General features: G+C 41.3%; 1 protein-coding gene across 1 annotated transcript in view; it reads left to right on the plus strand.

The window, feature by feature from the left end:
- The window catches only part of SLC25A21 (solute carrier family 25 member 21), a 490,894-nt gene that overhangs the window by 301,488 nt on the left and 161,585 nt on the right, over positions 1-27,821 (plus strand). The window contains exon 2 of the mRNA XM_012806452.2: positions 4,978-5,026. Coding sequence (XP_012661906.1) covers positions 4,978-5,026 — 49 coding nt within the window. The remainder of the gene's footprint in view (positions 1-4,977; positions 5,027-27,821) is intronic.

Raw genomic sequence — 27,821 nt, forward strand, 5'->3', positions numbered from 1 at the left:
AAAAAAAAAAAAAAAAAAGAAAAGATGAAGTCTGGGGAAAGAACTTACAATGGTGTTCTCATAATCCTGTAGCAGCAATAATGGCTTGGGGGTGGCCTGTACGTGAGCCAGTTCAAAGATGGAAGCATTCAGGGATACAGGTTCAGGGGATAGCCTGTTCCTTTCTGTGCCCTCAGTAGAGTCACATTACCAGTGTCATTTGAATTAGAGAAACAGTCATGTTCCCTGAAATAGCGAGAATCTGTAGGAACTATGAAAATATGTATAATATGTTAAATTCACAATTATCAGCCTGCTTTGGGAATTCCTTGATTTTTATAAATAGCCTTGTAAAATTAGCTTTTTGTCTAATTTAGACACATCTCATAGCAATTTTCATTTGCTTATTATTGTGATAAATCATCAGTTGCCTCAAATGAAAATAATAAATGGGCTGGGTTGGGTTGCTCACACCTGTAATACCAGCACTATGGGAGGCCGAGGTAGGAGGATCACTTGAGGCCAGGAGTTTGGGCAACAAGGGAGACCCCCATCTCCACAAAAACAAAAACCAGAGAAAATGAGCCAGACCTGGTGGTTCATGCCTACAGTCCCAGCTACTTGGGAGGCTGAAGTGGGAGGATCACTTGAGCCCAAGAGTTTGAAGCTACAGTGAGCTGTGATTACTCACTGCACTCCAACCTGGGTGACAAAGAAATACCCTGTCTCTTAAAAAACAAAACAAACAAACAAACAAACAAGAAAACAGAAGAAGAAAGAAAAAGAAAATAATGTAACAATAGAATTTTTAAACTTCCTGATAAAGGATATGTTATTTGAGAAGATATATGTTTTTATGTTTTTCTAATTACTTTTATTCTGTATCAATGTATCTTAAATTGGCAATTAAGATGAATTGTTAAATGAAACCTGATATTTCAGTGTCATCTTCTTTCCTATATTTGACTTTCAATTTTATGAGAAAAAAAGAAATTATTAAATCTGTGTTCACTAACCCATTATTGAATTTGTGACTTCATACTAGGTCATATGATGAATTTTCAACCAGTACATGGTACAGTTCAGCTTATTAAGGTCATTTCTAAGCCTATGGTAATGATTTCTCCAATTCTATTTTTATGGTTATGTCCATTAATAATAATCAGTGTCTCACAGTCCTTAGCTATCTGTGTAGGGCATCAAGCATCTGTTCCCTCACTGAGTGAATCCAGATTTAAAACACTGATTAAAGTTAAAACTTTCATATCGTTTCTAACCTATCTATTCTCTCTGCTTATGATATTTCTTTGCTAATTTAAATTCTGTAAATTGCTTATTTTGATTGAAAATCATAGTGAATAAATAACCATACACAGAGATTCTGGACCAATCATTTGACAACTTAAGTCACATTTTCTTTGGGCCAAGTCAGAATTTAGCAGGCAGTTTCACAGAAGGCAATTGACTTTTTCAGATTTAGAGGTCAGTGGGACATCTGTGCCATGAAAAGAAATGATGCTTCTACTGGTGAACCGGTAACAGAAGGGAGGTGGGGTGGGGCATTGATGCTCTTATCCTTGCTGGAAATCAAAAGTGATTGTGAGCAGTGTGAGGCTGAAGGGGTATATCATTACACCATGGGGAGAAGATGTTAGCAGAGGTTATTATCACTCCTCTGCTTTCAAGATGCCTCCAGTGGGCATACAGTACATTAGTTATAAGAAAATACAATCAATGAGCTTAATAAAAAACAAACAAACAAACAAAAAACCCTTCACTGGCTTGCCATGGCTATGGGATAAAGTATAAGCGCCTGAACATGAATTTGACTCTGACCTTCACACTTCCAGCCTCATCTCTTGCCCTTCACCCCTAAGCTCCATAATAATCAAGTGCTTCTTTTTTCTGTGTCTTCCTCTATGCCTCATGCTCTTGCCTTATACTCTCTGCCTCAAATCCCTTTCTCACCCAGCCCCAGCCTAGGTCAGGGACCTCTCTGATGCGCCTATGAACTCTGAGCACTGCACCTCCCCCCACGCATTATTAAGTGTTCCTATGTTCTGTTCCCCTCACTAGACTCTATCCTCAGTGCCGGATACACAGAAGGCAACCAGTGCAAGTTTGGTGAATGAATAAATGAATATTTCCATGCATACTAGAGTTTAGAAAATAATTTTGACACATTGTTGACTGGTCACAAGTTACCTGGTCACATAGATAGTTTCTGCGTAAAATTCCTGGTCAACAATGTGTTAAGTAATCACAAAACTATAATGATCCGATCTGTTATATGTTTACTAACAGAAATGTCCATTAGCACATAGGAAACTAAAATAATTTTGTAAATAGGCAAATAGGTTTATATAAATGTGAACTGATTCTCCAAGTGCTGCTGTAAGTTTCAGTAAGCTATTGGTATTCTTGGTTCTGTTGGTGAAGTTTCTGAGAGATATACTGACTACTGCTATTTAGGATGTAATATTTTGTTTCTCCTCTAATGCCAAGTCCATCAGGGAAGCTTTGTGTGTGTGCTTTGTAAATTGATTCTAAGCGTCTCCCCCCATACACGCCAGGTTCACAGAAATGTGTTTAGTGGATGTCTGTAACAGTGCTTGGTAAGAATCCTACTTTTAAAATTTGAGTTTCTGAGGTAAATTTTGTTTAAAGGATTGGGGATTTATCCTCTTCTAGTTAATATAATAAAGATTAAATTAGAATTATAAGGAAAAATAATTCAAAAATCAGAATCAGATTCAAAAAAGGCAAGACAAACAAACATAGGACATTAGGCTTCTCCATTATTCTAGACCATCTAATCCTTCCCTTTACAGATGAGGAACTGATGTCCCCAGGGACCTCCCTGAGAGCACCAGGACAAAAATTCTGGCCACCTCATTCCTACCAGGTGAATATGAATTTTCAAACAAGGAGAAATATAAGGAGGCTTTACAAGTTGGAAGAAGAGACGTGTCCACACTAGCTTGAGTAACAGGGCTTATGGATAAGGATAAAATTGCACCCTGGGCCTTTGCCACTGTGTCTAGGGATCCTGTTTCCTGTTCTCCCTTGTGCCTGTCTCCTGCCACCTCTAGGCAATGAGACTAATTGAGTGACTTGGAGGGCCTATGGCACAAATATCAATATTGGATTCTATTAGTTGTAGCCTGATTAGGACAGTTGTTTCTGATCAACGCATTTGACTTTGCAACATAGAACGGGTTTAAAGCTTCTGCAGAAACAAAGTAGGCCTTCAGGAAGGACAGGGCAGGCCCTTTGAGCTTTCGGAACCTGGCCAGTGTGGGAAGGAAAAGATATTTGTGTGTATAAATATGGGATAGAAAAGATGAGCTAAGTCCCAGCTACTTACAAATAGAATTAGTTTACAAATGAAGATATATGCTCTACCTATAAAAACTGCCCACAGATACAGTTGTGTGGCCTTTGGACAAATTTGCTGAAGGTTATCAACCCCAGTTTGCTTGTCTTGCATGGGTGTCCAAACTTTGTTTTTCTCTGCTACACATTGGAAGAAGAGTTGTCTTGGGCCACACATCAAATACACAAATACTAGGCCAGGCCTAGTGACTTGCACCTGAATCCTAGCACACTTGGAGTGGATTGTTTGAGCTCAAGAGTTTGAGACCAGCCTCAGCAAGAGTGAGACCCCATCTCTACTAAAAATAGAAAAACTTAGCTAAGCATCAGTGTGGGTACCTATAGTCCCTGCTACTCAAAAGGCTGAGACAGAAGGATCACCTAAACCCAGGAGTTTGATGTTGCTGAGAGCTAAGCTGAGGGCATAACATGCTAGCCCGTGCAATGAGTGAGACTCTGTCTCAAAAGAAAAATAAAAAAATGTGCAAACATTAACAAAAGTTGAATAACCAAAAAAGTCTGTGCATACTTTTTGTGATATCCAATACTACAGATAAACAAAAAAGTCCTCACAAAACCAGCATGAAGCCCATGGGCTGTAGTTTATAGATTTCTGTTATAAAGTAAAGATGATAATGATATTTACCTGGTTCAGTGGTTGTATGTATTAGATGCAATGTATGTTAAATGATCACAAATACGTAGCAGCTCTAGGTAAGGTACCTGTTGTGATTATTACTATTGTAATACTATAACAACTACCACTATAATTATTTTTACAATTACTAGTACATGCAACTACTTATACGACTACTATTGTTATGTGCCAGTAATTTGTAATTGAGTAGTCTTCTCTGCTCAATTAAACGGCAGGAGGTAGGGCTTTACAATTGATTTGCAAGAAGCTGTGGAAGTTCTTTCACACTGTGCAATAGTTAATATCATGGGCTTTGTGGGAATTAAGACTACTCCCAAGGTGACACTAAGTTATTAAACCTCTGGGCTTCAGTTATCTCATCCACAAAATGGGGATAATACATCCCATCACACAGCATTCTTGTGAGGATTAAATGAGATAATCTAAGCGCTGCTTAGAAAAACAACTATTCTCTATGAAGCAATTGATGTGTTGATATGTGTTGGATCATCTAGCTACCTTGTGAGGCTAAAAGGCAGCATTATCTTTATTTCATGGCTGCTGAAACTGAGGCTTATGATTTTCTGTGTTAGGTACTAGGGGGTGAGAAGGACTCAGAGATTCTCCCTCCCTTCTGTCCTTTCCTCTCTGCTTTCCTCCCTTCCTTCCACATACACTGTCTACTGGGCTGAACTGGGATACAATAATTTCTGCCTAGTTGATTGGGATTAAGACATATAATTCCTTTTTTATTTTCATTCCCCTGTATCCCTTGTAAGAAAGTTACTCACTCACCTATCTTATGCCCACTGAAATAATAATATGTGTTTGTTTTTTACCACTAGCCTACTTCTATTAGGTGTCATGTCTAAAGTCCCAAGTTCCTTATGTGAATCATCACCCTTGAGAAATCAATAGGGTCACGGAACTAAGAAATGGTGTTTACATAAGTGTTTACTGGATTTTTTTTTTTAATCATCTTTCAGGTCTTGTAGAAATTTGCCTGATGCATCCCCTCGATGTGGTGAAAACCAGGTAAGGTTCTGCATGAACAAGTTTTATTGACTTTGGCTGATGTCCAATTTAAGATCTGTCAGGACACAAAATGCTAGAACTTGTCCTAGGCTGGTAGCTTCTCTCTATAATGGCATTTATATTTGTTTCTTTTAAAAAAGTACTATTTGACAGATAAAGTGTGAACAGTGAAAAGCATGTCTGGATAGAGGTCATCTGCAGGTATGTAATATTTTACTGCTTTCACATGACAGCCATAAGTTATGATTTCTGGCTGTCCTGGTAAATGAGGTAAATTTTTCAAAATGAGGTAAAAACTAAATGTTATCTGATGAATTATGACAGCACATTTTCGTTTGGCATAATAGAGGTGGAGAGATGGGAATTTGGCCTCTGTGTTAGCTTGAACTGCTGTAACAAAATTCCACAAACTGCGTGGCTTAAACAACTGACATTTATTTTTTACAATTTTGGGGGCTGGGAAGTCCAAGGTCCTAGCCATTTCAATTCTTTTCTATCTTTCTCTCTCTGTCTTTTTTATTTCTTTCTTTCTTTTTTTTTGAGATGGAGTCTCACTCTATCATCCAGGCTGTGGTGTCATAGCTTATATAGCTTATAACATCCACAAGCTGCTAGGCTCAAGTGATCCACTTGCCTCAGCCTCCCAAGTAGCTGGGACTTCAGGTATATACTATTGCGCTTGGCTAATTTTTCTGTTTTTAGTAAAGAAGGGGTCTCACTGATGCTCAGGCTGGTCTTGAACTCATGAGCTCAAGCAATTCACCTTCCTTGGCCTCCCATAGTGCTAGGATTATGGACGTGAGCCACCGTGCCCGGCCACCATTTCACTTCTTGGTGAAGGCCTCTCCTTCTGGAGTGCAGACAGCCTCTTTCTTGCTGCTTGCTCACATGGCAGAGAGAGGAAGCTCTACTGCCTCTTCCTCTTATTAAAAAGCCACTAGTCCGGTCATGGAGGCTGCACACTCATGACCTCATCTCAGCCTAATTACCTCCCAAGGCCCTACCTACAGATACCACCAAATTTGGGGCTAGGGCATCAACATAGGAATATAGGAGAGACACCAACATTCGGTCTGTAACTGCCTGAAGTCACTGAGCTCAAATAGGGAAAGAAAAAAACTACAAACCATATTCAAATATAGGATGTGTGCACCCTGGGGCCATCTTTCGTATAAGGTTCAAAACAGAAAGCAGAACTCACTGGCGTTTGGTCCTTAGGTTCTGTGTTTACCTTATTTGAAATGGCAGTATATTGTTGGTAGGCTCATTGAGGGATAAATTGTCCTTCCACTAAAGGGCAATTTCCTAGATTAGTGAACCATTCAAATGAGCATAAAGGAGATAAAAGAATGATTTAATGAAGACATGATAATTAGTAACCCTGATGGCAGCTAGAACCCACCTCTGGAGTCTCAGAGGAGACCCAGCTCCTGCCAGATCCTGGTAGAGGCAGAGAGGGATGGGGAGAAATCCCTAGTTTCTCCCTTCCCCCCATCTTTAGACTCCTACCCCAAGTGCTCCTATTTGCTGAACCCCTGGGAAGCCCAGCCTTGCAGAGGTCAGTCCCTTAGCATTACAGAGCAGAGCAGAACAGTGAGAGAGAAAGACTCACAGAACCGGAGCTGACATGTTGGCATTTTAGTGGAGTTTGGAGAAAGAGCTGCGAGTTTTGCAATTTAGCATGCTGACCAGAAACTTGCCTTTAAAAGATGATTAGAAGTTGTGGCAGTTGATTTAACATAGAAAACAGATTATTCTGTTCCACACAAATGTAGCTCCAGAAATAGACCTCATATGAACAGAGGCTAGCCACACGACCACCAACACAGTCTAGGTGTCCCCACCTAATTTTAGGAAAGGATATTTGGCTAAGAAGCTGTACATCTGGCAGCTTTGTAAAATCACAATCTCCTTTGAGATTCTCCCCAGAGAATGTGTATACACTGTTTACAGTTCTGTGTGTACATACTATTGTGAGAGCACTTTTCATTAAGAACCCATGACTACGAGTGAGGAAAGACTGTTTGTATAACTAGGAAGACCAAAGGGTAATTTTTGGCTTCATAGTCTCTAGGGGTTCAAATAAAATCATCAGTTTATTTCTCTCATATCTTCTCTCTCTCCTTTGCTCCCTCTTTTTTTTTTCAGTCTTCACTTTTCCTTTATAGGCACCATTTGAGGGCAGCTTCAAGCTTACACAGTCCATGGTGTGTGTTTGGGTGGTGGTGACTAGCTTGACTCTAGGGTTAGGCTGCCTGGGTTCAAATCCTGAATCCTTCCTTCAGTATCTGTGTGGCTTCATGAAGTTACCTAACTTCCCATGCCTCAGTTTCTTCACCTTTGAATAGGGAAAAATAATGGTAGCTACAGGATTGTGAGAAATAAGTGAGCGTGTGCACATGTGAAAGCATGGCGTTTAGTACTGGGCCAGCAAAACAACAGGGGCTACAAAGACAAATGGAGTTTACAGGGTAGTCAGGGAGACCTGAGGGTGTATACAAAGTGTGAAAGGGGGAAACGTTTAATATGAGGCCAAGCAGTTTCATGTTTCAAAGCTGGGAGACTTGTGTTACTACATTTAAATCCTTTCTCAGAAAGGCATTAGTGAGAAGAGCATCCTTCTGGGACCCAGGGCAGGGGACCACTGGTTTAATGTCTATGTTCCTGTTGACATCACCCCACACATCATTTTAGGGCTGTGTGCTGATGTTATTGAGTAACCACCGTAGCTAGCCCGGGCCCGGACCGCAGGTGGTACCCAGTGAGTGTGGTTGAACAAGTGAGTACTTGGTCAGGATCAAAATAATCACCCTATTGGTTCTGTGGCCAAACTGGAAGATCTTGAAAGGAACAATAAGCAACTCTGTTGTCTTCATTGAAAAGTGGAAGATTTCATGAAAAAAGTGGGAATTAGGAATCTATTGAAATAAAACGGGACATCTCACTTGACAGAATGGTGGGCAAAACCATTTCAGGCCTATGTGGAGTTGCAGATACTGGGTGGGGAGGAGTGAGGTGACAGGGTTTCTGTTTGGTGTGTGTGGACAGGAGGTGAATGGACTAGGCAGAGAGAGGGATGGAGAATGTGAGGGAGCCGAGAAACCAGCTTGGAGCAAAATGCTGGGCTTCATCTAGAACAGCGCTGGCTGATGGGAATAAGATGCATACATATGCACTTTTACACTTTCTTAGAGTCACATTTAAAGAGGTGAAAAAGAAAGGTAAAATTAATTTTAATATACAGTCCTTTATTTAAACTTCATATATCCAATACATGGTCGTAATAGCATGTTAATATAAAATTTTTTAATTAGCTATTTTCCCTTTTTTTCATGCTAAGTCTTTGAATTCTGGTGCCTGTTTTACACTTAGACACATCTCCATATGGACTAGTCAGTCAGTCACATTTCAAATACTCAATAGCCATCTGGGGCTAGTGGCTCCTGCATTAGACAGCATAGGCCTCGAGTGGTCCAGTGGTTCCATCTAATGAGATTTCTCTTGCTGGGAATGGGTTGCCAGTTGCAAATAAGCAGGGGCCTAGCTGGGGGGAGCGTTACCACATGTGCATTTCAAAGTTTGTACCTGTGTGGAGAAAGTAGCTTTCAAAAGCTCCAGGTCTAAGGGAGGGTATTCTAAGAGGTTTGTGGTTTTGCTCCCTGTCAAGTCTTTAATCCCCAGGAGGGAAATGGCTCATTGTGTTTGGAAGGAGAGAATTACTGAGGTGTTGGCTCTGCTTTTTACTATTTTTGTTGAGTTTCACTTTCCAATGGGGTTTAAATCTGTTTCCCAACTAAACTATTGATCCTGGAAGGATCTAAAAAAGTTTGATCAGGGCAGCACCTGTGGCTCAAAGGAATAGGGCGTCGGCCCCAGCCGAGGTGGTGGGTTCAAAGCCAGCCCCAGCCAAAAACTGCAAAAAAAAAGGACTGATGTTCATTTAAAAAACTCTTCCTTTCAAAGACCTGTGGGGCCCGTTTTCTGGGGAGGAGGAGAAGGGCAGGGTAGTTTTCACACTCACAGCCTCTTGGTCAGTGCACGGCCAGTGCCTACCTTGGCTGTCATCCTTCCCCCTCCCATACTTCTCTCAAAGCATACTAATCACCCTGCGAATTCTAAGCTCACAGGGGTTGAAAATTTGGCAGCCATGTGTTGTTATCCGTGTGCTTCTGGGGCTTTTACTCAAGTTGTTGAGATTGATTTATACTCTCTGTTAGTGGCTCCTAAACTCCGGCCCTGATGAATCAGAAAGTCCAGGGGTGGAGCCTACCAATATTTATGTTTAACAGCCTCCCAGAGGATTCTTTTGCAGCAATCCCAGGGTCAGCCTTTGGGAACCATTGCTGAATGCCCTCTAGACATGTGCCAAAAGTCATGGAAAGAAGCACCCCCCTTTTTAGTGTTAAAGATTTCATTAATCTGTGGTTCTCGTTTGTTTCATTTATGTACATAAACTGCTTTGTTTGCAGTGAGTGGAAGTGGAAGGACAAAAAGGCTGCCTTGCACTCTGTGGTTTGTGAGGGTGACAAGGGGGCATGTTATCTCCAGCCAGAAACAACACATCTTGTCCTACTGAGAGGAGTTACTGGGGCACAGCTCAGTCCCAGGAGATGGGTGGGGGGCATGTATTGGTTGTTACAGAGGGAAGGTAAATGGCTCTGATGGGTAAGAGGCATAAACCCACCACACACTTTATTACAAAGAGAAATCTGAGGACGGGCTCTGGTGAGAAGCTGTTTTGTGGGAGCTAGGCAGAGAGACAGGAGCCAGGGCCTGGGAAGCATCACAGCCTCCACTTACCAGGCAGGAGGGGAAACAGCAGTGAACTTTAAAATGAACGCTTAATTTAGAGGCTGGAGGGAGGATGCCAAACTGCCTTTGGGGCCAGCAAAAGAGTGGAATGGAATGAAGAATGTTTTTCCCAATAGACCCCTTTTAAAAAGAAAAGGAAACACATCCTTTTAAAGTGGGAGAGAACAGTGGGACAAGGTTAGGATGGGATGCAGAGAAGACACAATAGAACCTATAGAATAAAAGAGAAAAAAAGAACGGACTTCTGGGAGCACTATTTCCATATGTTAATGATTTGCCTGTGGTATGAAACATTAAGATCACCTTCAGGGTCAGAACATGGTTATGCCTGATTTCTCACCAGGGATAGAAATTCAGAGCTAGACCACTGTCGTGGCCTGTTTCTAACTGTGGATAGAATGTGTCTGAAGTAAAGCAAACAAGGAGTTGAACCACGTTTTTATAAACTGTATTTTTATTGGGGCTTTGTCATGTAGCTAAATCAATCCACAGCAACATGTAATGGTCTGAGATGGTTGCTGCATCCCCCAAATGTGCCGTGAGCGTAACTTCAGCTTTGCTTTTGAAGTTGCATGACCATCGTAGGGTTTCTCTGGGGTTTATATTATTTGCCTGGAATGTCTTTTTGTAGTTTCTGAGCCAAACCAAGAAAAGTACTGGGTGGTGGACACACTGCAACTCCGAATTGATTAGGTCATTCTTCCCCATGCAGTCATCAGTAAAGATTTCATTTATTAACATAATCAATCAAAAACAAGGCACAAGATGGGTAATATATTTGGAAGGGACAGAGGTGCCACTTAGCTATGCTGCTTACCACATTAGGGCTTATGTGGTTTTAAATGAATAAATGTGTACCTTAAAATGCCACTTGCGCCCACCTAAGTGCTTTATTACAAGTTAAGTTCCTCAGTACCTGTGAGTTCATGGCAAACTTTAAAAGGTCCCACATTTTTATAGTGACTAATATAACTGGGCATGACCCTAAAACAAAGAGAAAGCCATCCTAGTTTGAACACTGTTACAGAGTGCTGCACATCTGGTACAGATGTGCGTACCCCTCTGGACAAAGGCAGAGGGTTTGGAGATGGTAGACCCTGTAAAGAGATTTGATTAATATTACTTCTGGAGTTTTTATGTAGTACTTTGGCAATGATCTGCCTCTCTTTGGGCTAAAAGGGCCCACAGTAAAAAGTCTTGTGTCTCCTTTTCTCCCATTTTGGTGCTTAGGCCCTGGGCTGGGTTGGTTGCAATAGCTGCCTTGTCCACAGGGATCCCTCCTGCATGTCCCCTTCCACTGCTACTGAACAGTTTAATCATCTCTGTCATAAAGGGGACACTGAGGAATCTGTTGCCTGAGGCACTGAGAAAAAACAAATGAGTCCCCAAGATCTTCTGCAGAAGAATTTTACTACCAGACTAATAATTATTTTTTAGTTTTATTAATAAGGAGAAAATTGTCAGTTCTCAACACATAAAACAACAATGTTCTATTATGCTAAATCAACTGTAGCTCACTTTATAATCTGGAGATGTTGCTTCTAAATTTATTTATTTATTTATTTTTGTGTAAATGGAATTCTTTTTTTAAAAATCACTCCCTAGAGGAACGAGCTATTTTTATGACTCACGTTGTAGAACTGCTATAAAGTGTTTAATCACTTCTTAATTTGTGTTTTGTCTAAAGTTTTAAAAATAAAGATTCAGTGTTTGTTTAAAGTACAGTAGCCCTTATCCCTGGACTAATTAAATGGTCTTAGAAGATTCTCCCTTTGCAAATAACAAAAGATGTGTTACGTTTGGTTACTTCTTGCTTATTTTTCCTGTTTAACTGCCAGGGCTCCTCCTTCTGTGAGGACCCCAGGCAGAAGATGAGGAGGGAAGCAACCATGCCTTCTTCCTGCCAGCCAGTGGGGTTCCCCAGGCATCTTTCTTTTCTTTTCTTTTCTTTTTTAAGCTGAAAGGTAAATAATTTTTAAATGGCTTTCTTATCTCTGTCATGGGAAAGTGAATTACTTCTAAAATGAGCACCAGCAGGAGACTATTTCCTCCATTGTCCCACCCCCACCCCCTCTAGGATTTGCCCCAACTGCTTTTAAATTTTAAACAATTTCATTAAACTACTTATTTAGCCTCTGTCAGATATTTTGCCTAAGCTATAGATTAGATTTCAGTTTGAGGTTATTATAATTTAATATGACTATAAAAAATGAGAATAAATAAACTGATGTGGTATTATTTTGATTTAAAAACCAAATTAAATGGCCAGGCATGGTGGCTCACACCTGTAATCCTAGCACTCTGGGAGACCAAAGCGGGTGGATTGCCTGAGCTCAGGAGTTCCAGACCTCATCTCTAAAAAATAGCCAGGCATTGTGGTGGGCATCTGTAGTCCCAGCTACTTGGGAGGCTGAGGCAAGAGAATTACTTGACCCCAATAGTTTGTGGTTGCTATGAGCTATGAAGTCACAGCCCTCTACCGAGGGCAACAAAGTGAGACTCTTTCTCAAAAAAAAAGAAAAGAAAAACTCAAACTTATCATTGCCTGTGAGTTTACAGCAAACTTTAAAAGGGCCCACATTTTTAGAGTGACTAAGAAAACTAGGCGTGACCCTGAAACTAAGAGAAAGTGTTAGGCAATCAAACTTTTCTCAGATAGTCTTCTATTTTAAGGGCAGGTTCTTGGAGAGGCAGAATTGGGCCTAATACCATGTCTACTTTCAATACAGAGGCTATTTGAGATTAGCTATAGCTCTAAATTTAAGCAGTAAAGTTCAAAATGCTGCTTGTTTATTTTGCTGTTGTAGCTATTTTCTCTTTCATGATTTTGAGTTAAGCTCAAAGCAGTCTTCAATCAGTAAAAATAAAGTATGTTTATCAAGGCTGTTTGTGCTTAGGTACCTCTTTAAAGAGCAGGTACTGATCTCACAGGGGCTGGAATAGTCCTTAAAAGTCAGGTGCCGTGGGGAAACATTCAGGATATTTGCTTGGGCTCTTCCTATGGCGTGAGAAAACTGAAGGTATTGAGAAAGAGGCTGCCTGAGAAAAGAAAGTTCTGACTGTGAGCTGGACCTTAGACCCCCAGCCCCTGCCCAGGGGAGAGCTACTTTTGAGTTGAACATATAGTGGGAATAGAGCCTAATGAGATCGAAATTGTTGGGATTCTAGCACAGCTGAGGCCTATGGTTATCGTGGATATTCTAGGAGATTGTTTTTCCTTTTTGCAAAGTGAGATTAAAAGTTTCTTTAGACAGACATAAATTTGAGGCTGATAATGTAATACCATAACTGTAAACCTTGACAAAAATTGATAAAAAGTGTTTAGCATTCTTGGAAAATCTATTAATTCTCAGAATATTCTTGTCGAGGTGGCTAAAATAGCCTGTTTGCTTTTGCTTTGCAGTCAGGGCACAGCTGAGCTTTAGTTCTGACACAATGAAGAAGTTTGCAAGATGATAAATCGAGCTGGATGCAACTCTGCATACTCTGGGCCAAGTTCCTACACCATACATTCTTCCCATTTGGGGGTTATTGAATAATGTTTTCTTCAGTGAAACTTTTGTGAGAACTTCATCGGTTACATGCTTCCCCATTATAGCAAAAACCATCCAAAATTAAACTGAATATTATCAATTTTCGATCATTGAAGTCTATCTGGGATATGCAATTCCCTGTTTTATGAAAAACAACCTAGTTGTAAACGTCTCACTATCTGATCTAACTCAGTACTGCTGAATACTCAAAGAAATATAGGTGTTAGAATTTTAAGTTATCTATATATGTGTGTCTTTTTATGTTCTGAAAAGTAACAAGCACAAATTTTAAAAAGTAATTGATTTTTTTTTTAAATGCACTTTCCTAAACTGAGAGCCAGTTAGGACTCTGACTCATGCTGACTGAGGAAGACATGATCCCTTTGTGGGCAGGCTGTCAGTGTCCAAGGGGAATGTGATTAACACACATGGACTCGGAGAGGCAACAGGTCATGCACAGAAGACAGGAGATCAGGGTTCTAGTTCACAAGTGTTGGCCCCCGCTATGCAAGTCAGTGGCTGCTCTGGGACCTGACTCCTCCCCTGGACATGGAGGACACTCCCCTGATGATCTCAGGGGCTTCTTCTAATCTGATAGTCCATGTTTCCAAAGCTATGCTTTTGTTTTCAAAAAGACAGTAATTTTGATATTTATCCAGCAGAGGGATTTCTTTAGTCCTTGAACACACCCAGCTATCTCCTGTCTCAGGACTTGCGTACTTGGTAGTCCTTCTTCCTGGGGTGACAGGCTCCTTCTCAGCCCAGCTGTCATCTCCTCAGAGAGCCTGCTCTGGAGGCTTCTTCTCCAGGGCCCTCCTTTGTGTCTGTCTTTCTCATGACCTTATTTCTCTTCGCTCTAGTTTTCTGATCTCATCAAGTTTACTTATTAAATATTTGTGTCACATTAACCATTTGTTCCCCCCCCATTATAGTGTCGACTTTCCCAAGGCAAGGGCCCTCCTTTCACTGATGCACATGTGTGCATGTATGCAGTGTCTGCACAAAGCAGGTGCTCAATGCACATAGTTTACAAAGGGCTGCCATTTATATATTTTCAAATTATGTATTGGGAAAAATAAAATACAAACAAAAACATGAAGCCTGTCTTTGGCTCTAATTGTCAACCAGGCTTCACACAAGATCAATTCATAGATTTTATGGATATTTCTCTAGCTACATAGTCTGGGCATTTTGTACAGCATAAGTTGTGTTTTCTTCAGTGCCTAATTTGTGTCTTATAGTTTTGTACCCAAAAGAGTTAGACATAATGTTTATAGATTCATGGTGTATCAGTGAATTTTCCAGGAACTATGCACTTCTACTAATCCTGATACCTACAAACTGTCATCTAGACCCAGGATAGTTGAGTCTCTCTCAGTCCTGTCTACTTTCTGCTAAGGTTTAAGCCTCTTTCCTCTAATCCACTGTATGAGTAACCCTCTGCCCCAGACTAGGAAGAAAAGACTCAATCTCCTGGCAAAGCTTGGATTGGTGGGCACGCTGCTGGTGACAAGGGGGCTTGGTGAGGCCCACCTGGGTGCTCTTTAAGGAAATGTTTTTAGTGTACACAATACCTTATATTTGCTTGTACAACTCATGAAGCAGCTATTTATTTATTTTTAAGGAATAATGCCAGGTGGAGTAGGCAGAGTCTGTTGCATTCCTCAAGGTAGCCCTTTTTGTTAGCTTAGTCGGTTAGCCTCCTGTTGAACTAAAAGGTGTAGAAATATCTTTTTATTAGGATTTTTTTAGATCTCTTATGCTTTTTCTTTTTAAAAGACGACCAGGATTAGCAAAGTAGTATTGTCAAGCAGGGTTCTAGCTTCATTTTTCCAGTGAAAATAATTCATGACTTCCAAAAGTTGCATTTTTTGATCTTTTCTTTTGACATCTAAAAAAGAGAGGGAGAGAGAGATCCATTAGGAAAATATTAACCTCTACTTCTGAAAAGATAATCTTGAAATAATTTTTGGATTTTTTCCTGATGTTTAGTCTTTGAGAATCTCAAATTAGAATTTCTATTTCCCTGTAAAACAGTGAAAACTTAGATTATTTGATTTCCTTTTAGTACTAAAACAGGGAAACTCTTAGCTTGAATAGAAAGGAAAAAGAAACTATTCTAAAATTATCCTCAGGTTGAAGAATTGGAAAAGAGCTATTGTTTTATATTTTGATTTCTCGGAGTGTGAGAAAACTGTCCCCATCCAGATGCTTGCCAAGTTCTGAGAGAACAGTTAAGAGTGTTTTTTGAGTAGTGAAGGGAGATATTCCGGGTCTTGTATGCGGGTGTTCCCGGTTTCAAACTGTAACAGGGGAATAGTAGAAAAAAAGGAAGTGTTCCCAAATCAAACATAATTCTCAGGAAATGAGCCAGAACACCTGGGAGAGGTCGGGGGTCAGAAAATACAAACTCAGGGTTCAATATTTTCATCTCATCTCACAAAAGCAAATGGTCCTATATAGTGGACAGAAGAAAATCTGGAGTTTTATAGAGAAGTTAGAAACGAAGGATTCTGTCATTCTAATGTCACTCTGTCATTCTCCCATGACTCTATAATGTTTCAAAAAGTATTTTCAGGATTGACACCGAAACTTTCTAGTGGTCTCTTGTTTCTTAAGCATCAGGTTGAGACGTTATTTATCTCTTTCTCTTACCTCCCAGAGGTTCACGTCTGAGAACCTTAAGAGGCAGACTTTTTGGCCAGTTTCTCGAAGGCTCTGGAGAGCCGGAGTGGAGGTCGTCCAGCACTCAGAGATGGAGACACCACACGCTGAATAGGGGATAATTCTCTTCATGGAGAGAAAAGAGGTTTTGCGAATGTTCCTTCATGGGACCTCCTAGGGAAAAAGAGGGTGTTTTTTCCATCTCATTTCCTAGCTCTGAGTTCTATGAAATCTGCTTGATTTTTGCCAGGTGTCAAATTATAACCCTCCATGTCAACCACAAATGACTAATGATTAGCCTAATGACTATGCAAAGTTTAAAATTCACATTCACATTTTAACTTACTGGTTACATTGTTTTTTCATAAATTGTGAACAAAAAATCCCCCTCCCCCAAGCCAATGAAAACAAAGGTTTAGTTCACACACATTTTAACTTACTGGTTACATTATGTTTTCATAAATTGTGAACAAAAATCCACCCCCCCCCCAAAGCCAATAAAAACAAAGTTTTAGAGCCCTAATTGCAATGTTCACTTGCAGTTATTGACTCTGTAGGTGCTGGAGGAGAAACAAAATGGGGGCTGTGGCCAGCTCATCTTCAGGCCTGCTGCCCGCCAGCCCCCAAATGACACCAGGGCCCCTCTCCCGGGGAGAGTTAAGTGATGTCAGCACCCCTGGGCAGAGCAATATTTGACCCCTAAACTGCTTCATATATGCGCAGCCGTTTTCCTCCTTCCACCACTGCTGGAAGGAGGCGGCAGGGCTGGAATATCTGACGCTCCTTTTCATCTCCCTAGATAATGGAAATTTGAAAAACTGTAGCTGAACAATAACCACTTTGATCTTGGGTCATTTACTGATGGTAGTAGGCATTCTCAAAAGCCTCACACAATTTTATTCTCCTTACATTTCATGGAGAAGGGCAAGGTTTCATCAAGTTCTCTCCATATTTACGCCTGGCTCCGATGTGTGCCTTGAGAGCTCATAAAAACAAATCTGCCTCTCAGCCCGGCTAGTCGGTAATGGGATCTGGAGCCTTTCTCTGCAAGGTCACCTGTTTAAATAGAGGCTCCCGCAGTGCTGCCTGAAAGGTGTTTCCATCTGAGGGCTGCTCACTCCCTCCCTTGGTGTCTTTTAGGAAGTGAGCTTCTAACGTTGGTCCTGCCCTCCAGAGGGGTCTTTGGGTTGCTGAGCTCCACTGCAGTGGAGGATAAGAAATGCTGGAGACCCAAGCCCAGGCACACCAAGACCACAGACCTATGATAAAGCATGTTCTAGACTTTAAATACAAAGTCCCTTAAAAATAAAAAACAGAACTGTATTCCATTTGGCTACTGGAGTGTGTTATAGAGTCATCAAATAGTGGTGAATGTAAAAGATCCCATGGAAATGTGAGGCTGTAAAAATCATGGTGTAAAAAGACTCCAAGAGTTGTTCGCAGGAAGTAAATGTCCTTGTGCACCAGCAGCAGCTTCCTTAGACAGCACAGCAGACGAGCTTCCTCAAATCACAGGAAAGGAATGTTAGCCAAACAGCCATGGCAATCGTGGCTCTCACTTGTTTTTTCTATCTGATTCCACATTTTCTCAGTGGGATATGCTTCCAGACTCCAGAAATCTGTCTCCTACCCCACATCTGTCTCCTACCCTACAATCAAGCCCAACTCCTGCTTCATTCAGATTCAGGTGAATTCCCTCAATGGATAACCCCATGTGCCTCTTCTGTTGAACCAGCATCACTCCAGGAGGTAGGGATCCCTGGGCCTCCACGTGCCACTCACCCACATGCCTGGCACAGCCCTGGCCGGCTCGTCCCTGAGGTGGTACCAGTGGGTCCTGCACCACTGGCCTCTCCCAATGTAAGGAGGGAGCAGCAGGTGGGAGATACCCGAAGCATTCTCTGGAATCTTGGCTTCAGCATTTCAGTGAGGTTGTCCTCCAGCCTCCAATTCCAGAATTAGCAGCCCCCCAAGCATCCCCTCCCATTCTCAAGCCATGTGTGAACAGCCAGGACTTAATGTTTGAGATCCAGATCAGGACTGGCCTGACCGCTTTGGAATCAAAGAATGAAGTCAAGATAGAAACAATATACAGAAAGACAAGCTCAGGAGAGGGAGAGCAAACAAAGCTGGCAGTTCCTGGTTAGGGTCATAAAGCTCCTACTTCCTTTACCGACCAACAATAAACAGAGTCAGTCCCCAATCAGTAAACATTCCTCACCATATGAGTGGGGACGTTGTGCGGAGACACTAGATTGGGTGCTGACTTCCCCAAGCTGCTTTTCCCTTCCCCCAACTTAATGAAAATCCTAAAAGATCTTTCTTTGTAAGGTTAACTAGAGTTTCTCAAGCTTGGCTCTGTTGACACTTTGAGCTGGGTGATGCCTTGTTGCAAGGGTGGGTCTTGACCATTGTAGATGCTTTATTTAGCAGGACCTGTGGCCTCTACTCATGAGATACCAGTAATATCTTCCTCCTAGTTATGTGCCAGGATATAGAGATAACCTGGGCCTCCTTTTCACATCTAAAAATGTCTCCAGTGGCTTGGCACCTACAGCTCAGCAGCAAGGGCACCAGCCACATACACTGGGGCTGGTGGGTTCGAACCTAGCCGGGCCTGCCAAACAACAATGACAACTTTAACAAGAAAATAGCCCGGTGTTGTAGTGGGCGCCTATAGTCCCAGCTACTTGGAAGACTGAGAAAGGAGAATCACTTCAGCCCAAGAGTTTGAGGTTGCTGTGAGCTGTGATGCCATGGCACTCTACCAAGGGTGACAAAGTAAGACTGTCTCAAAAATAAATAAATAAATAAAAATGTCTCCAGAAATTTCCAAATACCTGCTGGGGCAGACAAAACCACTCTTCGGCCCTGTTGAGAACAATCAGGTTAAGCAAAGGAGCTAATCCATTGGCCTCATGTATTAGAGGCAGAAATATTGATGTGTGACGAGTGCCACAAATACCAGTGAGGCGTCTGAACATATCATAACTCAGAGGATGTAGTGCTGTAGTTAGGGAGTTGATCCATAGAGGGCAAGGTCTGTAATCCTCAAACCTTATCATGTCTCAGAGTCAACTTCAGGCCTGGTAAAAATCCAGATTGCTCAGCCCTACCCCAGAGTTCCTTATTCAATCAGTGTGGGGCAGAGGCCAATGGTCTGTGTTTGAGGTAAGGTGATGCTGATGCTGGTGGTCCTGGAAACCACTGGACTAGACCTTTCTGAATTAGTACATGACCCACCAGTGGTGCTTGAAGCCTTCCCTTTTCCATTTTTAATTTCTAGTGTCTGTACCTCTTCAACCCACTACCCTACATCACTGGCCTCTTTTATTCCAGTGTCCCTTTTTGGGGCTATCCACTTTAACCTGTTCTCTTTTGGAGTACCCCAAACTTTCCCCACTACTTAGCCCCTCTCAAACTTTTTACTTGGCTCTTTGCTGCTTGGACCTATTTTCTGCTCCTGAATTAACCCCTTCCTGAGGGTCAGAAAGTGCCAACAGAACCCAGCTTCCAGGTACTTGATAATCCTACTTAGATTTCACAAAACTACCAAGCCATGGCATACTGAGGGCATGGTTTGCCCAGCAAGGAAGAGCATATTATATCACTGGCATTGTTCTGAATTAACAGAGCATGGTGATAATAAAAAGCAAACTGATGCTTATTATTTTGTAAAATTTTTATGTGGACAAAGCAGCCCGTTACTGCCTGCACCTTGGGCAAATTACTACCATCACGTCCCCTTGGTAGTTCAAGGGTGGTAAAATATGCCTCCCTTGCTTCCTGCCCCAGAAAAGCACAAAAGGAATGAATCAACCTCCTTCACTGTGGGTTTCTGTACAGTGGGTCTGTCAGTAGGCACTTGTCTAAATGTATGACTATTCGTGGTTTTCTCTTGTGGATGACGTCAAGTCCAGACTTCCTAGAATGATATACAAGGCCTTTCATATAGCATCCTAACGTACCTGTCCAGAATCCATGATGTATCTGCTAAGTCTGACAGACTTTCATTTTATCCTCACCAACCACCATTTATTATTTCCAAAGCACAACCTGTAGATGCACATAATAGTAATAACCACCTTAGTCATTAGTAACCACCTTATTGCGAATTTACCGCATACTCTGCACTGCCCTCTATTGTGTTGTGTACTTTAATCCTTGTAGCAAGCCCATAAAGGAAATGCTATGAATATTGTCTTTATTTTACAGATGAGAAAACTAAGACTTAAGAGTTCAAGAACTCCAAACTCACTTAACCACTATTAGCACTACTTGTGTTTGCTGTGATTGCTCTCACCCAGAGAGGGAAATTCTCTCATTCTGCAAGACACAACCCAACTAAAGCCACTTCTCTGAACCCTTTTCTACATCTTCGGGGGAATTAATGTTTCCTTTCTCTGACATTGGATAAAACGGTGTACATTTGTGTCTATAATGTATATACTATGCATGTTTCACATCATGACGTTACATTTTTATAGTCCCCTCTGTAGAAATGTGAGATCATGGCCCATGTATATTTGTACTCGCGTTGTCTGGCCCTATGCCTGGCATCAGGGAGATATTGCATGAGCGCTAATGGAATGACTAAGCGAGGGAGGAACTGAAGGAATGATAGTAGATCCCAACTTTAAATATTGCTTTAGATTTACACAGGTCACATCAGGCTACCAACTTACGTTGTCAAACGTAAGTTGAAATTAACACTTAAACATATACTTCTGGTTCCTATAGTTGAAAAGATTTTTACCTACTTATTTTTGTATGAAAGGTGGGGAGAAGGGAATAAGAGACTATATGGGCTGTGCTCTCTCATGCAGGCGGAACAAAAGCTCTGGATATGTAATGTAGCAGTGTTTGTTGGAGGGCCTCGGAGGACACCTAAGACCTTTAAATAAATAGAGTATTGGCTCATGAAAGTCCCAGGGGTCAGACCATTAAAAAGCTGTGGCATTTGTTGCTGGTCCAGCAGAACCAAGAGCAGCCAAGTTGAAGTAACTGCCGCCAGCCATCAGATACATTTTTCTGTATAACCACTTAGCAGAGTAAGTGCTTGTGTGCACGCCACGCCAGCAGAGGAAAGGGCTTCTTGGGCATGAGAGAGCAGCCCAAGAAGTCCTTTCCTGTGCCCAGGATCCAGGTGCCGATGACCCAGGCTGTCATCAGGAGTCCTGGGAGCAGAGGGGCCCAGGCCTGTCCGGGGGCTGTCTGCATCTTAGGAAACAATTTCTGGAAGTTAGAAATGAATACTCAGATCGAAAAAAGAGTGTGTTTTAGCAACACCGTACGTCAGAGAGAGCTAAGTATTTGTTTATAAAGAGGCTGGAAAACTGAAGCAGCGCAGTGGTGTGCTGAGAATTCTGCAGACAATCTGCTGTAACATGCTTATGTGGTGAGGCTCACTCAGGCAGCTTCCCAGCCTTGGTAACTTTAGGGTTGTCCTTGGGAGACATTCATGGAGACACGGCCCTGCCAAAACATTTATTGGGAAGATGTGATTCATATCATTATAGTCTTCAAATGGACAATTTAATTATCCTGTTTCCCCCTTAAACAATTATTCATTTGGTTTTAGTGCCACATTTCTTAGTAATATTCTATTTTATTTTGGCTACTGAGACAACATTATAGTACCAGCACTTTGCAGTCCCTCCTGGTTTTTGCAATGAGAGTATTACAATTTATTACCAGAGAAATATGTTCTAATAGATTTAAAGTCTTCGTATGTCAGTGCATCAAAGCAATTTGATCCAATTTCATATTTATGACATTTATTATATTCAAATTTAGCATATTTGGTTTCCATGTAAAATTTTAGGAGCATTTCCTATATGGTTTAAAATATATACATATATGTGTGTGTGTGTATATGCATGTATTTATTTAAACCTGAATACAGTCAGCTACATGTTTGTCTTGGAAATGTTAGAGTAATAATTTTCTAACCAAAAATTTCATGTATTGTACCTAACACATGATGGTAGACTCCAAAGCATGCTGTGATCATGCTCTAAACACATACACCATGAAAAGACCAATATGAATTTTTAAGTTCATATGAGGGAATACTTCAATGTTTCTAACTTTTTATAATTTTGTGAAAATTACGGATTTTCTATAATATATGAAGTTTTGGCCCAGATTCAGCCACATAATGCTGGGAACTCTAATTATGCTTCCAGCTGTTACAGGCAGGTAGTGCTCAGGAGTTACATGGACATTTAATATGCTGTCACTTTGAGATACATCACGAAGTGTGAACAGAGCGCAGGACACTTGGAGCAGGTGTGTCTCATTGTTAGGTGTTTTGTTTTTTTCTGAAATATCACTTGTCCAGTGAAGATTATCGAGCTCACTTTTGCTGACTGGACTGTGTGGCTGCTGCTGTTCTCTGTGTGCAGGTGGTTTGGGGCTCTGCGTTCTTCTTGTTAGCTCTTTCCTACCACATGCAGTAGAGCAGCATTTTTCAACATTTTTTATCTCATGGCACACTAGAACCTATAGTTAAACTTCCATGGCACACTTAAATTATGTTGATAAAAAGAAAAAGAGTAAAAAGGGTGGCGCCTTGGCTTCATGGGTAGGGCACCAGCCCCATATACCAAAGGTGGCAGGTTCAAACTCGGCCCCAGCCAAACAGCAACCAAAAAATAGGCGGATGTTGTGGCAGGTGCCTGTAGTCCCAGCTACTCGGGAGGCTGAGGCAAGAGAATCACCTAAGCCCAGGAGTTGGAGGTTGCTGTGAGCTGTGTGACGCCATGGCACTCTACCGAGGCAACAAAGCAAGAGTCTGTCTCTACAAAAAAAAAAAAAAAAAAAAGGGTAAAATAAAGAGTATACTTACTATGTTTGAACTTATTTCAAAAGTAATTTAATTAATAATTTAAAAAAATTTTTACACACACCTGCGATCATCTTTCCGCACACCAGTGTGAAAATCACTGCAGAAGAGGAAAGCACACGTAGAATGTTCAGCCCTGGGTGTGTTATCAGTGCTTTTTGGCTTTGAGTTAGAGGCTACAACTGCAAAAATAATCATACAAGTGGTTGGGGGAGGTAGATCTACTTTATTCTTTTTCTTTTTTGAGATAGAGTCTCAAGCTTTCACCCTGGGTAGAGTGCCATGGCATCACAGCTCACAGCAACCTCCAACTCCTGGGCTCAAGCGATTCTCCTGCCTCCGTCTCCCAAGTAACTGGGACTACAGGCACCCGCCACAATGCCTGCCTATTTTTTGGTTGCAGCCATCATTGTTTGGTGGGCCTGGGCTGGATTCGAACCTGCCAGCTCAGGTGTATGTGGCTGGTGCCTTAGCTGCTTGAGCCACAGGCGCTAAGCCAGATCTACTTTATTCTTTAAAAAAAAAACAAAAACTTCATTTCTTTATTCTAAATGTTTAATGTTAATTGTGCTTCCAGAATTCCATGTTTACTATTTAGTAATTAGACAAACCTCCTTAAAGTTAGCAGATCTGTCCCTAGAAAAGACTTTTTTGGACATGGCCATCATGCTGCCAAGCGAGCAAGCAAAAGTGAGTATATATAAAGCAACCTCTCGTAGGGTTCCAGGGATTAGCAACTTGGAGAAGACTGTTAACCACATATGAACAATGCAACTTAAAAATATCTCTTTTTTGTTTGTTTTTTTTAAATAGAAGATCAAATTATTATTATTATTTTTTGAGACAGAGTATCACCCTAGGTAAAGTGCTGTGGCATCACAGCTCACAGCAACCTCACTGTTGGGCTTAAGCAATTCTCTTGCCTCAGCCCCACCTCCCTAAGTAGCTAGGATTACAGGTGTCCGCCACAGTGCCTGGCTACTTTTTGGTTGTAGTTGTCATTATTGTTTGGCAGCCCGGGCTGGATTTGAGCCCGTCAGCTCTTGTGTGTATGGCTGGCACCCTAGCCAATTGAGCTACAGGCGCCTAACCAGAAGATCAAATATTTTGTATATCCAGATATTATGCCAAAGTTTTGTCTCATCCCCATTTTTGTGTAGCTTATCAATTTATTCCATAATTATTCAATTAATTATTTCTCTTGAAATCCATCCTTTTCATTAACCCAACAAATTATATTATTCATAAAAAAGAGTCTGCATTACCCCCAGCTAGCAGGTGTTCCTGCTCTTTGGAATGACATGAGTTAGAGCTATGACATAGACCAAGGGTCCTCAAACTTTTTAAACAGGGGCCCTGTTCACTGTCCCTCAGATCATTGGAGGGCCAGACTGCGGGCCCCGGGACGAGTTGGCTGCTAAGCAGGACAGGCAGCGGCAGCAAAAACACCTGGCGGGCTGGATAAATGTCCTCAGCAGGCCAGATAAATGTCCTCAGCGGACCGCATGTGGCCTGTGGGCCATAGTTTGAGGACGCCTGATATAGACCAAGGTGACTTGCCAGATTCTAGGTTCTTAAATTCTTGCTGCCTGATTATAGAAACTCAGGGGTATCAACTTGTTAGCCAGGCTCTTGTTAAGGTAAAGGAATTCTGATCAATTTGCTCAGAATTGTCCCCAGCTGTGCAGGTTTCCGTCCTAGGTTGAACAGAAGCTCACCAAACTCCCCCTTAACTGCTTGCCTCTTTCTTCAGCCACTGAAAGTAGGTGTGATTGGGCCCTAACAAATCATGTGACACATATGGTTCCCAGGTTATCTTATATACTTTATTTTGTGCCTGCTACATACAACGTTTAATAAGCTATTTATGACTCTAGCATCTGACATTTGTTCATAATAAGAATATTTTCCCTTTAAGTAAAGATACCAAGTAATTTCCTGCACTGAGCATATACTATACATTCAAATCTTATATTATATCCCTTATTTAAAGAGGACTGTAGAATGTCCTTATCTTTAATCATCATTCCTACTATTAACATTTGTGGTAGAGGAAAAGAATAGGTAGAAAACGGGACTCTCTGACACCTGCTGGGTCCCCATGTGTATTCTCTGTATTATGCATTAAGTCTGAGTTTCTAGTAGTGAATGAAGGAGTCCCCTGGAGCATAATCAAGACAAAAATATTGCTTCTAAATAGATGCTGAATCCCTGCCCTCTTTTTTGGCTGGATGGTGCTAAAATCCATTCAGAGACTTCAGTAGGACTTCTGGGCCCTGTGTGTGGCTTTCTCTGACTCCTGGAGAGCACAGATACTATGGAGACAGGATGTTATAGCATGTAATGGGTCACCAGCCAGTTGTCCAGGTACCCTGGCGACCATCATGTTTGAGTGATTCAAAAAAAAAAAAAATAGTTGAAGCTAAGGTCTGATTAAGTTACATTCTGAGATCACAATCCTTTTTCCTAAAAAAGACCAGGAAACTTTTCTTTCACCTTCTTGCCCTGCTTTCTGTAGCTGGCAAGTGAATGTATACAAAGAATTTTAACTTTGGAGCAAGACAGGCCTGGGTTTGAATCTTGACTCTTTGGGTTACTCAGAGCATGACTTGACTGATTTCCAGTTTTCCAACCTGTAAAATGGAGGTCGTGATAGCTGCCTCACAGAATAGCTGTAGTACACACTATTATATTAAACATACGTGAAGTGCTAGGCAACGTCTGGCAAACAGTTAGGCACTGGTGACAATGACCTCTCCGTGGACAGGAAATAGGAATTGATGTGACTGGATGCCTGCATGGAAGTCCTGTTCTCCCTGCCTCACTCCTTCCCCTTTCCCTGGCTAACTCCTCACCCTTTACACAGCACTTCCTCTGAAAAGCCTCCCCCCACCTGCTGCTATCTGCTCATCTGCTCTCCCCACACCCATTTCTCCCTAGCAAAGCACTTCACAGGCAAAGTATTGCCAGTTACCTGCTCTCTCACTCCCGTCGGTCACGTTCTGTGACTGCAGGTGCTGTACCTCGTCCACCTGATCTCCACAGCCTGGTGTGCAGCTGGAGAACAATAACGATTTGAATGGGTAATTTTATTAATTAACCACTGGGTTAATTTAGAGTAACTGAAAGCAAGTAAAAAGAATTCAATTTTTTAAAAAGTCTAAGTCTTTGATTCTGAAAAATTAACTGAGTAAGGCAACAGATCCTAATGGGTTCATTACGGTTCTGGGATGAGTTTTAGCGGGAAATAAGCTCTGGGTAAGTGATTTTCAGTATCCACCAGAGGTCTAGATAGAAGACTGCCATAAATATTAGCACAGCTGAAATGTAGAAATACCATTTCCAATTTATTTTAATTTGTATCACTTAAGAGTTATTAGCTGAGGGATTTGTACAGATACAACAATCCTTAATTCTCTCTTTAGAATGGTATTGGCAAGGCCAGGCATGGTGGCTCATGCCTAGCACTCTGGGAGGCTGAGGGGCGAGGATCATTTGAGCTCAGGAGTTCAAGACCCCATCTTTACTAAAAAAACTAAAACAAAACAAACAAACAAAAAACAGGTGTTATGGCAGGTGCCTGTGGTCCCAGCAACTCAGGAAGCTGAAGCAGGAGGGTTCCTTGAGCCCAGGAATTTAAGGTTGAGATGAGCTAGGCTGATGCCATGGCATGCTAGCCTGGGCAGTACAGACTCGGTCTCAAAAACAAACGAACAAATAAAAATATATAGCATTGGTAAAATAATTTGTGTCAACAGGAGTTGGGTTGTTTTGAATTTTTCTCAGACTGGTAGTGATAATTCTTGCTTTTTATGAAACATCAATATATATTGGCCCTTTTCATCACTGTCACTTCCTTCACATCAGATTTGTTGAACCTGGGTATCATCTCACAAAAGTGTAATGCATTTCTTTGCTGTATAAAAGAGCCATGCTTTGGAAATAAAAACGCTTATTATGGCAGTGCTTTATAAAATTATTCCCCAAAGTTCCCTCTGTATCAAATGAGAGGGGAACCATACAGATGAACAGACGGCATAGGGAGAAATCAGAGGTGAGCCATCCAGGGATATTTTCTGAATTGTCTGCAGCAATCTCAAATTCCCATTTTTCTCTTTTTATATTTGTTTTGATATTACATTAAACTTCATAAAACATCAATTTTTATATTTATCCCAAATCCTTAAATACATTAGAGCTCCAAGAATATTTACCATGTTGATTTAACAACTTTGAAAATTCCCTGCACTTGGTTGGAAAACACAGAATGAAGAGAGTCTTCTGGAGAGTTTCCTACAAATCATCTGGGCTTGCACTTAAAAAGGAGAGATGAAAAACCAGAGTTTTATCACGTTACAAAAATGACCCCTCAAGAAACCAGAGTGGGTTTTGGCATCTGAGATTTATGATTTAATTTAGTTCCATAGTTCATTCTTCTCTTAATATGCAAAAAAGAAATGAGGTTCTACTTGAAACCACCACCCGTGAACAACTATTAAGAAAGGTATTACCAAAGTAAAAATGTAATTTGAAATACATATCTGGTTTTTCTACGTACAGGATTGGTATTGATTCTATTCACAGACATCTTTTGTAAGAAAGAGAAACCTCGTGGCCACTTGGGAATAAGAATGGCTTTAGTGAGTAGATGAGACCCTTTCCAGGCCAAGTTCTGTTTTGGGGAATTGCATTCCATAAGCCTAAATGCTGTGAGGAGTTCCATGGAGATTCCACATCCTCCCTCTGGTTCTGTCCCTGTTGCAGAGTGCTGCTGACAGCTGTTGGACAGCTGGGGCAATTCACCTCCAAAGTTGCATAATTTGGAAAGTGCTTTGGGATCCATTCAGTTGAAAGGTTGTTAATTATGATGATTTATGACATTGGAAAAAAAATTGAGTCTTGACAGTATAGAGAATATACTTAATGTGTAATTCTTTTA

This window comes from Otolemur garnettii, unplaced genomic scaffold (assembly GCF_000181295.1).
Source record: "Otolemur garnettii isolate 467f Iridium unplaced genomic scaffold, OtoGar3 scaffold00052, whole genome shotgun sequence".
NCBI classification, from domain to species: Eukaryota; Metazoa; Chordata; class Mammalia; order Primates; family Galagidae; genus Otolemur; species Otolemur garnettii.